General features: G+C 38.9%; 1 protein-coding gene across 4 annotated transcripts in view; it reads left to right on the forward strand.

Annotated features, from left to right (window-relative positions):
* DNAAF11 (dynein axonemal assembly factor 11) overlaps positions 1-12775 on the forward strand; it is a gene marked incomplete at its 5' end in the record, with an annotated part of 58202 nt that overhangs the window by 14249 nt on the left and 31178 nt on the right. For 2 of the 4 annotated variants that reach the window (XM_084621316.1, XM_084621315.1), the window contains 5 exons: positions 4990-5067; positions 5622-5794; positions 7001-7236; positions 9593-9784; positions 12653-12730. In XM_084621316.1, coding sequence (XP_084477442.1) covers positions 4990-5067; positions 5622-5794; positions 7001-7236; positions 9593-9784; positions 12653-12730 — 757 coding nt within the window. The remainder of the gene's footprint in view (positions 1-4989; positions 5068-5621; positions 5795-7000; positions 7237-9592; positions 9785-12652; positions 12731-12775) is intronic. The other 2 variants (XM_084621314.1, XM_084621317.1) reach the window with 1 other exon arrangement.

The raw sequence follows: 12775 nt of genomic DNA on the forward strand, positions 1-12775 counted from the left end.
CGGTGTGCGTGAGGATAGCACAGTTGTAGGCATACTGAAGGTTGGTAATAACAGTCCTGGTGACCTTAGTTTTAGAATGAAGATGCTGAAGAGCTGTCCGTCCAGACAATACTCAGTCCCAATTCCAGAAGAAAGGTGGTCATGAATAAGAATCAAGATCACAGCAAGATAGATGGAAAAAAGGGTTGGGGCAATAACACAGCCCTATTTAACACCAGTACAGCTGGTGAATGGATCTGTCTCCAACCCATTACAGAGGACAGTGGTGGTCACCCCATCATGAACTAGCTTGAGAATGTGAACGAACGTCAATGAATAATTGAACCTAGACAGCACCTACCATAACACTTCACAATTGAAGGAATCAAAGACCTTAGGTCAATAAACGCCATAAACAATGGCTGGTGTTGTTCTCTACACTTCAGTTGGATCTGACAAGCAACAAAAATCTTGTCAGTGGTGCCCCAAGACAGTCTGAAACCACTCTGGGATTCCAGAAGGATGTCTTTGGCAAGAGGGAGGAGACGGTTCAAAAGGATGTGAATAAGAATCTTCCTGGCAATGGAGAGGCGGGCAATGCCTTGGCAATTCCTGTATATTGACTTGACTCCCTTCTTAGAAATGGTCACAATATTGGCATTCTTTAGGTCAGGTAGAATTTCTTCATTAACCCAAATTCTAACAAGAAGTTGATGAAGTTTTTGCATGAGTGCTATTCCACCAGCTTTGAAGACTTCCATAGGGATGCCATCTGGGCCTGGTGCCTTGTTGTTTCTAGTCTGAGTGATGACATGCCAAACTTCCTCAGAAGATGGGGAGTCAACAAGAGGTTCTTTTACTGGATGCTAAGGAATGGACTCAGTGGCAGCTGAGACTTCAGATTCATGATTCAATAGAGTCTCAAAGTGGTCCTTCCAACGTTGCTTGAGGGCTACATTGTCTTTAAGAAGGCTGGATCTTTCCTGAGATTGCAGAACGGTTGTGCTGCTTGTGCTTGGCCCGTATATGGCTTTCATTGCTTGAAAAAAGCTTCTCATATTGATCAGCAAAGCTCTGGATCTCCATGGCTTTTGGTTGCCAACACTAATTCTTGATGTCTTGCAGCCTCCTTTGAACTACAGCTTTAAGCCTTACTTACCTAGCACATGAAAGAGGTGAAACGTCCACGTGACTATGGACCAAAATCATCAGAGACGCAACCTCTCCAGCACTGCAAAACACATCTAGTTGTTTCTCAAGAAACCAATGCTCTTGGCCAGTGAACTTGCCAGCTACCATACTGTTTCAAACCTCCCTTTCCTCAGTGAAAATCACCAATGTGGTGATGATTAAAGTTTAATACCTGACCTTGCTAACGTTCTGGACTCATCTCAGGGTTGGTCTACAATACATAGTTAGTTGCCTTACTTCGATCTAACTCTGTAAATGTCTATATTACAGTGTTACTCCCACCTGTGTAAGTTGACCACTACATCGACCTAATAACTTCACCTCCATGAGAGGCATAGCACTTAGGTCGATGTAGTTAGGGTGACACAGTGTCTGTGCAGACACTGCATTACTTACATTGCCTGTTGGCTGTCAGCTCCATCAGAGGGGATGGATAGCCAGGGATGTCAGCCCCGGAGAAGCAGAGGTGCTCTCCAGCTGTCAGTGCCCCAAAATGCCCCACACAGTTAAGTCAGTGAAATCGCTCCTGGTAGGAGAGGACCACCAACGGAGGGGGATGTAGTGTGGATGTGAACCACCGTAGTAATTACTGCAGTGGCTGTACATTGACCTAACTTAGGTCGATTTAATTTTGTAGTGTAGACAAGGCCTTGTAAGTTAGGCTTTAGAACAAGACATGAAGATAGCTGTGGTAGAGTTCATGAATAATTGTTTGACGGCTATGGACATAACCTTATTGCTTATACTGTCACATCCATCTTCAACCTTAAGTAGAGTAAGGTGATAATGAGCAGCATGAAAGACATAATAGGATTGGTGGTGCAACTGGCCAATGATTCAGTGCTTCAGGGAACAGTCTTGTTTCTCTTGTCTTCAACACACGTATATGGAAGAGTTCATGAGATGCCATGGGCTCCAACACCATTAATATGTTGATTACACCCAACTTCACATTTTCTCAGCAGATGCAATTAGTGCCATCACATAAATGTCTCAGTGCCTGAAAGACATAAGCAGCAGGCTGAAGCTGGTAGGACAAGGGAATTCCTTCAAGAAGTAGCTGAAAAATTATCCTCATCCACTATGAATGGCATCTGAAATCACAACAAAGTAGTGTCTTCACAGGGTCCTATTAGACCTATTACTGCCTCAGCAGGGAAAATATGTATGACAATTAAATGGTTCAGCTTACATACATTTTTAGACATTACAGGGTGGATTTTATGACTTAATGGGATGCAACTTTCAGCCAGAGGTGCTCAAGATGTTGAAGACCTATGATACGTATGACATATATATTAAAAATCCATGGCTTTTGCCTTTTTCTTTCCCTCTTTCTGGGATTGGTGTGGTAAAGTTTATTTGCTGCTCTGTTTCTTTTCCTCTTTCCCTCTCTTGTATCTGAAATTATCACTATTATTTTCCACAAGTAAGGATTGCCAGACAGTCTCATAGGACAAAGATGACCTCCTAACTGCAGTTGTCTGTGGAGAAAAGAACCATTTTCTGGGACCCAGGTTGTTGTTTTATCTTGATGAGTTATCTTGGAAGCTCATCTGGGGAATGCCCAGCAAGGGGGGAGAGGACTGACGGGATACTCTGTTGCTCGACGGTCCGTCTGTACTAGCTCAGCTGATGGAGCAACACATGAGTGGCAGAATTGCTGAATCTACTGAGTTAAATTCATCCCTGTTGTCACTGTTTTTTCCAGCAGAATTACACCTGGGATAAATTTGGCTTAGTATCTTGGAAAAAAATAAATTAGAAAAAGTTATCCATTTCTGCCACATTGTCACAATCTATCAGGGATGATTCTTGGACACCATGTCCATGAAGTTTGTTTTTGGCCTCAAAGGAAACAACATAACACCTTCTCCTGTGCCCTTTGCACTATATAGGGTTAATAATCTTTCTGTCTAGTGCACTTCTTTGTAGGATTATTTTACAAAAAAACTCTCTGCTCCATTCTCTTCTGTGAACTCAGAATCTCTCTCCTGCACATAGTGTGCTCAGTGAAATGCAGTACTCTGCAGTTTGAAAAGGACATGCTAGGTAATACAAATGACCTACAGAGATTACACAGTACTTTTTCTGCAAAAAAAGTCTCTCGAGTCTAGAGGGCTGTTACAATTTCTCTCACCTAAATGGGACTTCATTTGGAGTCAAGGAAAGATTCTCAGATATGGCCTTGAAATCTTGTTCAATATAAAACACACACAGCAGGATGTGAACGCTTTTGACACAAAGAATGATCATCTCCAGGTCAGCAGGAGGCTATAATGCTAACTCCTCCCTAGTTCTTCAGCATTTATACTTAAACTCATAAAGCTAAACTTCTTTCTGATCACCATCTGTCTGGGCATGTGCTAGGAATCTATTGCCATCAGCATTACATGTCTGAGCTCCTTTCTCCAAGGAAAGCTTCCTGAATCACTATCACATCAAACAGTTCTAGAAGTACTTATTCAGGCTAGTTCTCCAATAGATTCTAGTAGAAACATTAGAATGAAATTGCTTTGTTTTGTTACTCCATGGAAGGTCCCCATATAATGTGTGAAATAAGCTGTCCTATTTCAAACTAGTTTTGCTAAATTACTTGAGAAGGTTTCGAAGCTAAATCTGCAACCACACAAGAATCCTGCATTATAAAAGCCAGCTAATGTACTGTGAGATGGAGAATTTTCTGTGGATAAACAATTAACTTAATTCAGTACATATTATATCAAATGATCAAGTACAGCAACTACGAAACACATTAGTGAAATGACTAGACATTTTGCTTACCAAATGACTGTGCTTTTTGCAGGTTTAGTTTTCAGTCTCATGGAGGATAAGCAGTCTAGTTTGAAAATAATTGCTGTTGTGTTCACCGTTTTTATTTTTAGCAAAGTTGTATGTTCTCGTGACTGATTTGTTTCCAGGACATTGCTACATTCACAAAAGGAAATGGCCATTAGATGTTTGTGAGTATCTGTAAATGGTCACTACTGTTTAGTTTTGTACATGAACTTAATCCCAAGAGAAAATCTCATTCCATGATTCCTAACTTCCTCACCCATAGCCCACAGCATCACAGATCTAAATAAAGAGCTTTGGAAGCATCAAATGTAGCCTGTTCAGAAAGTTGAGATGCCACAAAAGAAATGGCAAAAGGCAGCTTCCCAGACCAGTTTCTTAGTAGTCTGTTGTCATGACGTTTTATGAACAAAACCTAAATGGGAAGGTAATCATGGTTACATGGGGCAGGCCTAGGTATTATTTACAAACAATCATAATTCTCTGGGTCTGGTATAATATGGACTTCTGTATTCCCAAAGTGGGTTATATTGATCTTTCAAAAACCTACAAACAAGAAATATCCTGAAAAGTATACACATATAGGTTAAGGAGGTCACTCTTGCGCCCATGGAAGTCAATGACAAAACTCCCACTAATTTCAGAGAGTAGGAGTGGGCAGTATGGGCTGATCCATAGTTTATTGAAGTACGTGGGAATCTTTCCGTTGCTTCAGTCGGCCTTTGGACCAAGCCTTTAATGTTTAAATGATTAAATAGCTGAATAGATGTCTGTGTTCATTGTCTTTGCCATTTGATTTTTATTACACTCTCCAGGATAAATGTTTTGTTTTCTGTCCAAAGGAATTACTTTCTGTGCATTAAAATGTTAATATTTGCTATATTTTTATATTTATTCTGTTGTGAATCTCCCACTTTGCACATAATTTAATTTCTTTCAGAAATAAATTAAACAATCAGAGTAAAAAATGTTATGCCTTTCCTTGCAGGTAGAATTGAAATAATATATATATGTTTATTGCAGAAAATGTAAGCAAACTAAAGAAGCTTGAATATTTAAATTTAGCTTTGAACAACATTGAAAGAATTGAAAATTTGGAAGGTATGTTTTTTTAATACAATTTTTCCCTTTTCATATTGAAGTATGAGTGTGGAGTATGAAAGTAAAGGATAATGTAGATTATCAAATATACCCACCAACTAAGGGAATTTGTAGTTACTCAGACGTGCATTTTGTGTATGTTGTTACAAGTAGTTATATCAAGGAACCAGAGCCAATGCCCTGTGACTTTTGTAACCAGTCTCAAGCAACCCATCTCTAAATGTGAGTCTGAATAAATATACCACAAAAAGATTTAATAGTAGTCCAACTAGCAATACTTTTTATAGTTTTTTTCATGAATTGTGAATTTTACTGAACCTGATGCCATTTCATACACATTTAAAACTTTTTCTTTTAAAAAACTAAATGAAATATGAAAGAAACAAATGTAGACAAATCAAAATGATTAGTTATGAATTATTCTCCCAAATCTGGTTCTGAGAAGCAACGTATGGTGTGTGTATTTGTGTCAATGAGATAGAGGTAACAAGTTTCTGCCCAAGTGTGTATGTGTATGATATGCAAGATGCATAAGAATATATTTTTCCATACAGGATGTGAAGAACTGCAGAAACTTGACCTGACAGCAAATTTCGTTGGAGAACTGTCCAGTATTGAAATCCTAAAACACAACATACATCTTAAAGAACTCTTTCTGGTGGGGAATCCATGCACTGAGTTTGAGGGTTACAGACAGTTTGTGGTGGCAACTCTTCATCAATTAAAAGTATGGGTTTTTAAAAGTATGGGTTTTTTAAGATTCAAATGAGTATCTAGAAGTGATACATTCCTCCTTAATGCTTCGAGTCAGAATTGTTCACTGAACACACTAATACAAGACAAAATTATTGCTTCAATTATTATTGAATGCCCTACTTGTCTTCCATAGGAAATTAAATTCTCCCATAAAGGAGAACTGATATTGATAAATAACACGGTTATGATAATGGCTTAGCTAAAATATATTTTGGCTATCTTTTATGTTTTTTATCAGAGATCTTTGAATGAAGTCTTGGTTTTTCTTTTCAAAGAATTCCAACTCTGAGGAGGGAAAATGTAGTAAAGGGGTTCTAATTTTTGTGTAAAAAAACAGTATATTTTTAGCTGATTTTCATGCATGAGAAAAGTGCTGGATTGATAGTACCAGAAAATAACACTTCTGTAAAACCCTTTTGAAGTCAATAGAAAGATTATAACTGATGCAAACGGGAATTGGATCACACCATATATGAGATGGGTACTCTAAGCAACAGCAGAAATTACAGTATAGACTCCCAGATAGAATAACGTAAATATAAGCAGACCTCCCTACCCACAACCACAGTTTCAGGGAGAAATGTCATCACAATCCACATATAAGCTCAGGATTTTATACACAAAAATACACAGTACCAGAAGACTTGCAGCAATCGGATGCTGGTCCCTTGTAATGTTTCTAGCTAACTCCCTAGATGGCTGAAGATGAAACTCATCCAGGCTTAAACTCTATTGGCTGCAGAACTTGAGCACTTTTTCTGGCACCCTAGAGACCAGCATCTCTGGGGGCAATTCCCTTTTACAACATGGCGTTTGGGCACTCCAGGCCATACTGAATCATATATAAGTAGAGCCTTTAACCCTTCCTAAAATGTCAGAAATGGTCAGCACATATAAAAGTGTTTACAGTATTTTCAATAGTATGCTACAGAGGTTGATCCAGTTTAAGGTACTCTGACAGCATGAACAATTTATTAATTACAATCTTAAATATTTCTGCTGTAACCTAATTTACATAATACTAAGAAGTTACTGGAAGACTTGTAAAGTCTCTATTTGTATATTAAGATGATATAATCAAAATTAACCCAATGCTTGATGGATTTATTGATTTGTATGTGAAGTTTTCAATTTTTGCCAATTGTATATTTTTTATTTGTTTTTTTGCTCTTTGGAGAAGTGGTTGGATAGTAAAGAAATAGAACGTTCCGAGAGGATTCAGGCATTGCAGAACTATCGACAGGTAGAGAAGCAAATTAGAGACCAGGAACAGGTTTACCTTCTCAAAAGGGCTAGAGAAAAAGAAGAGGCCCTAAAAAAAATACAAGAAAAGCAGGAGAAGAAAAAAGAAAAACAAATAAAACCTAAACCTGGATTTGACGGACGTTGGTACACAGACATCAACAACATCAAGTAAGTAAATTGACATCAGTACTCTTCTTTTTTCTGTGTTTGATAAGGGAATTTCTTTTCCTGAGGAAATAATAATTACCTGATACCAGGTCTGGATTTCCCATTAGGCACAGTAGGCACATGCCTGGGGTGCCAGCATTCTAGGAGTGCCTAAAAATTCATATTTTGCCACTTCTGGGTCCCGGCAGGGGCAGGGCCGGCTGAGGGGGAGATGGCCCCACACAGCCCTGCTGGAGCACTTCTTGCTCAGCCCGGTTAACAGAGTGACCTCCCAGCTGAGCCGGTGAGTGCAGCCAGGGGCAGGGCTTGGGAGAGTGGGTCTCTGGGGGTATTTGTGGGGGGGTCTGGGCAGTGGGGGTTTGTGGGGGGTATTGGGGCGTAGGGGAGGTCTGTGTGTGTTGGGGCACTGGGCAGTGTAGGATCTGTGTGGGGCACTGGGAAGTTGTAGCGGGGGGCGCTGAGCAGTGGGGAGTCTGTGGACGGAGCGGTGCTGGGCGGTGGGATGCTTAAAAGTTAAAAGTGGCGGGGTACCCCCACTGCTCACAGTAATTAGGAGCTCTGAGCTGCTACAGGTGGTGGGGGTACCCCACAGCTCCCAGCCACTGCAAGCAGCGGGGTGAAAGCTGCAAGCTGCCGTGGGTGGCAGAGGCACCCTACAGCTCCCAGCCGCTGTGGGGGCAGGGAGGGGGGGCTCTAAGCCTCTGTACCTAGGGGCGCCCAAGGTGGAAATCCTGCCCTGCTTGGTACATTTACTTTTTTACATTCTGCTTTTAAAATTGTGTATGTTTATCTTCATTGCTGATCTCACTTCTAATAGTTTACCCTCTTCAGGCACTGATCCCCACAATAGGAGAGCAGAATTGATCAGAGAACAGAACAGAGGATTTGGGAATCTTTTTACTGGGAAACCCTGTAGAATTTTGTTTCCTGAACCCAGTCTACTTTGTGGCTCTAAAATTATTTGCACTGTGGAAGGAGTTTTCTTAGATTAGATGGATCCAGATGGTGAAATACCTGTTTAGAGTGAGAAACATTATAAAAGAACATTTGCAGTCCAGTTGCCATTCTTGTTTATGGATAGTAATGTAGTATCTTCTGTTCCACGGAGATGGTATTATGGACATTTGGGCTCATAAATGATAATTCAGTCAAAACTTCAGTGTTCACCGGTCATAGATCCAAAAGTCCTGAAGGTTATAGTGGTTTAGGCTCTAGAGAAGATTATCAGTGCTGAAGCCATAATAGATTGCTTGGCTACAGTTGCTATTCAGTAACTGGTCAGGTCTTGGAAGCATTATGGCTTCATTTTGCAAGTATTTACTCTCCAGGAACGCTTCCTGTCTCACACAATATCCCTATTTCTTCATATTGTTTTTATTCACGGTTCCCCTCCCCCTTTCATTTTCCTAACTTTATTTTGAGTCTTCTCATGTGTCTTGTGTGTCTTCTCATGTGTCTCGTTATCTTTCGGTGTCACACGTAACACACACCCTTTCTTCTTATATTTACACATACTTCTCATCCCTCTCCTCAGACAACTGTTATTAGTCGGCTATTTAGGTTTTTATAAGGTCAGTGTGGAATCTGGGTGACCACTTCTTTCTTGATGAATGAGACATATTCTAGCTGAGGATTTGCATTCCCAATGGAAATTTCCTGCTCTTCATTCTTTCTTTTGAGCTATTCTATTGTTTTAGCACTTTAATAAAGTTCTCTGCTTTTTTTTTATACTGAAGAATTATGCTCCTCCAAGGTTACCTTTGCTGTAATGTCACATTTGTAGCTATCTGATGTAATTAGGGTTAGAAGATGGATATGGTTCAGGCTAGTGAGTCCTTGATTCTCATCCAAGAAATCAGTTAACAAGACCCATCCAATGAATTACGAATGCAATATAAGGTGCTTATAGTTGTCTGATGTTTGTCTTTGACTTAATTGGTATCTGTGCATATGTTGGCATTGTCATGCAGAAGAATTGAAGGAAATCTGAAGATCTAATGGTTTAAGCACAGGACTGCATGTTAGGAAAGCTATGTTTTATTCCTTGGTCTGACATAGACTTGCTGTGTAGTCATGGGCAAAAGTCAAGATGACAAGAAGGAACCACATATTGCCATTATTGAGTCCAGCTACTTCAAAGAAAATTAACAAGAAAAGTAAATGAAACATTAAGGGAAAAACAGAACAGTTAGGTAAGCTACCCTGAGTCTTATGGAATATTCGGTATTTGTAGAGTGATAATTAATTATACTACTATATAAATTGGTGTGAAGACAAAATTGCTGCAGGATCCATTGCCAAGCCCTGCTACTCTTTCCACATTTCAAGGAATACCATTCTGTGTACTCTTTTCTAGCCCAGATCCTCTAAAAGACAAAGAAAACCACCTGCAGAAAGAAACAGAAAAGGAATACCAAGAATGGAAAATAGATACAGATGATGAAGAGGACAGAGCTTTTTGGGAGGAGCCCACACCTTATACTCCAGAGTCTAGATTAGAAGCTCACAGACATCTTGAAGAAAAACGGAGAGTTAAAGAAAATATTAGGTATCTTGATTTTTACATAAACCCTAAATTGGTTAAGGGATAGATTTTCAAAGGCATAAAGTCCAGGTAGTCACCCAAATCCTATTGAAAGTCCAGTGAAAGTTGGGTGCTTAATTCCCACTTATGCCAAAATGAAACGCTGCCTACTCTGTGCATTGTTCGCTTTTGTTTCTTTATATTATTCATGATACCTGATACTGTTTTTCTTCAAATAGTTTTTTTTTTATTTTGATTGGTTGTTTCTATATTCAGCCCCAGTTTATGTTTCAGAAAGTTCAGTGTTCAGTTATCTAAATGCTATCTTCATTGCACTTGAGTGCTTACTTCTGCTATTAAAGGCATTTACTATGAGGGCATGCAACAGAATTCTACAGAATTTTTTCAGAAGCAGCACTTCATACACCTTTTCCATATGACTTACAAAATTCCATGCATGTCTGAACATGAAAATTGATTCTCGAGTAACAAGATCCTGCATGTTGTATGTGCTGTTTGGGTCAGGAGAACAGTCTTAATGCATAATCCCTGAAAAGTCATCCAAGGCTTGGTCTATACTATGGGGGGAGATCAACCTAAAATACGCAACTTCAGCTATGAGAATAGCGTAGCTGAAGTCGACGTATCTTAGGTCAACTTACCTCGCATCCTCACGGCGTGGGGTTGACTGCCGCCGCTCCCTCATCGACTCCGCTTCTGCCTCTCGCCGCGGTGGAGTACAGGAGTCAGTGGTTGAGCGATCGGGGATCGATTTATTGTGTCTACACTGGACGTGATAAATCAATCCCCAATAGATCGATCACTACCCGCCGATCCGGCTGGTAGTGTAGATGTACCCTAAGTTTTTGTTTGTTTTTTAGGATGCCACTGGAACTCCACATAAACTTAAAACAATGCATGGATATTTTACTAGATATTTTTTATAGCTATAGGCCGCCATTTTCAAAGATGGTGGATGCCCAAAGTTAGGGTCCTAAATTCATATTTAGGTACCTGAATAAAAGTGACCTGCTTCTCAAATGAGCTGAGCACCTTAAGCTCCCCGTGATTTCCCTGGGGCCTGTGGGTACTTAGCTGTTCTGAAAATCGGGCCACTTACTTAGGTGTCTGTAAATGAATTTAGGAATCTAACTTTAGGCATCCAGGTTTGAAAATGTCAGCTACAGTATTTACACTAATATTCATTGAAAGATATCATAATCACTTATTTAAGACTTGAAACTATGCTACGTTGGGTTATGATTCCGTCACATCTAAAACACTAAAGATGTTTGTTTAAAACACTAAAGATGGGTTTAGTCAGTACTAGGGAGATCTCCAAGGAAAATTTAGATTCTGTAGAAAGTGGTGTTGATGTTCATTAGATAATACTTTTCCTACTGCGCCAATATTAAATCAATGCCCCAAGATAGTGTTAGAAGCACTCTTCTGGTGCTTTAAGTACTGTCTTTGGGATGAGAAGTAATAAGTTCTAACAACTTCTCATTAAAAATCCAGTGGCGTTTTTGAGTATTAACTCCAGTGTCTAGTCCAAATTCCAGTTTGAATAATTATATTCTGCCTTTCTTAATTTCTCATGGAATTTCAATGAGATGATGAATCCTTCCTGTCCTAAACTAATGTCATGTTTCATTTCACTAGTGGCTAGAGTCACTCATGTATACACTGTGAGGGGAGATTCTTATAGCCAGGGAATATTGGGGGATATAGTGACTTCAAGGTATCTGGAAGCAGTTTAAACAACTTGCTACTTTCTTTTGGATTTTTACAAATTCATTAAATTTTATATGTATACCACATCAACTAGGTGAATATGGACAAGTTGTGGACTAAGAGAAAAAATGTGATATTTACAACATGATATTTAAAAAAAAAATCTAGTTAGATTTTTTCCCACTAGAGAGAAGCAAATTCTTCCCTGTCGTATTACTAAGATTTCTAGCTGAAAGCAATAAAAATATCCATTAAATATGTAGGCATCTTAAATTATCAAGCAAAATACTAATAACGGAGATTTGGACTCTTTTAGGATGAATTGGTTTGGTCAAAAGTACTCAAGGGGTGGCTTGTTCATTGCACTAATCAAAAGGCTAGGTGCAGTTTCACTAGTTGTATGTGGGATTGGGAAGGGAAGGTTGTAGGAGACCTGATTTTATTGTAGATATGTATTATGATAACTTTGAAGGAAGAGGAGAACAGTAAACATGTGCCAAAAATACCCCAAACACAAACACCAGATAATTGTTTAAATATTTACATGGATTCGCTTTGGTCATATTCGTGCCCTTTTTATGTTTACTTCTTGCAAACATTTGAGTAGTCAAGTATGACAATCACAAAATATTCTCAGGAAGCATATTTCAAAGGTTCATGCATAAGTATTTGGGGAAACCAATTTTAATTTTACACACACTACTATTTGCATCAGAAATGCCTGCAGATAATAGTAATGAGACCACATAATTTATGTGAAAAATCATAACTAGCAGCGCACCTTACATTTCAAATATTTGAGATCCATCCATTAATTAAATTTTGGGGAAAATATATATACACGTCAGGAAATTGTAAGCTGCTCACAGATATTCTGTGAAAAGAAAAAGAAGTTAAGCTCAATGAATAAAGGAAGTGTTTGCTGAAAATTATTTGCTCACCTTTACTGGCAAGTTAAAATAACTTTTCCAGAGCAAAAGACAACATTGTATAACCTGTGTTATTAGTGGGGAGCTTGTAATTTTAAAATCAAAAACTAAATCACATTGAACTTGCTGCCATGTTTCTCTTCATTCTTTCTTTGCTGCTTCACAAAAGGATAAGAATGTGATAATAAACCTTTGTTTCCTTTTCTTTCTCTCTTTTTTTTAATTAAAGAGGGCAAAAAGTGAAAGAGAAGCCACCTAGGACTTTGATCACTGCAGAAGGAAAAGTTCTGAATATGAATGAGCCAAAGTATGTGAGGAAAAATAATAACTTTAAATGAGTGAACTAGTACTT

This window comes from Lepidochelys olivacea (genome assembly GCF_965140295.1).
Source record: "Lepidochelys olivacea isolate rLepOli2 genome assembly, chromosome: 2".
NCBI classification, from domain to species: Eukaryota; Metazoa; Chordata; order Testudines; family Cheloniidae; genus Lepidochelys; species Lepidochelys olivacea.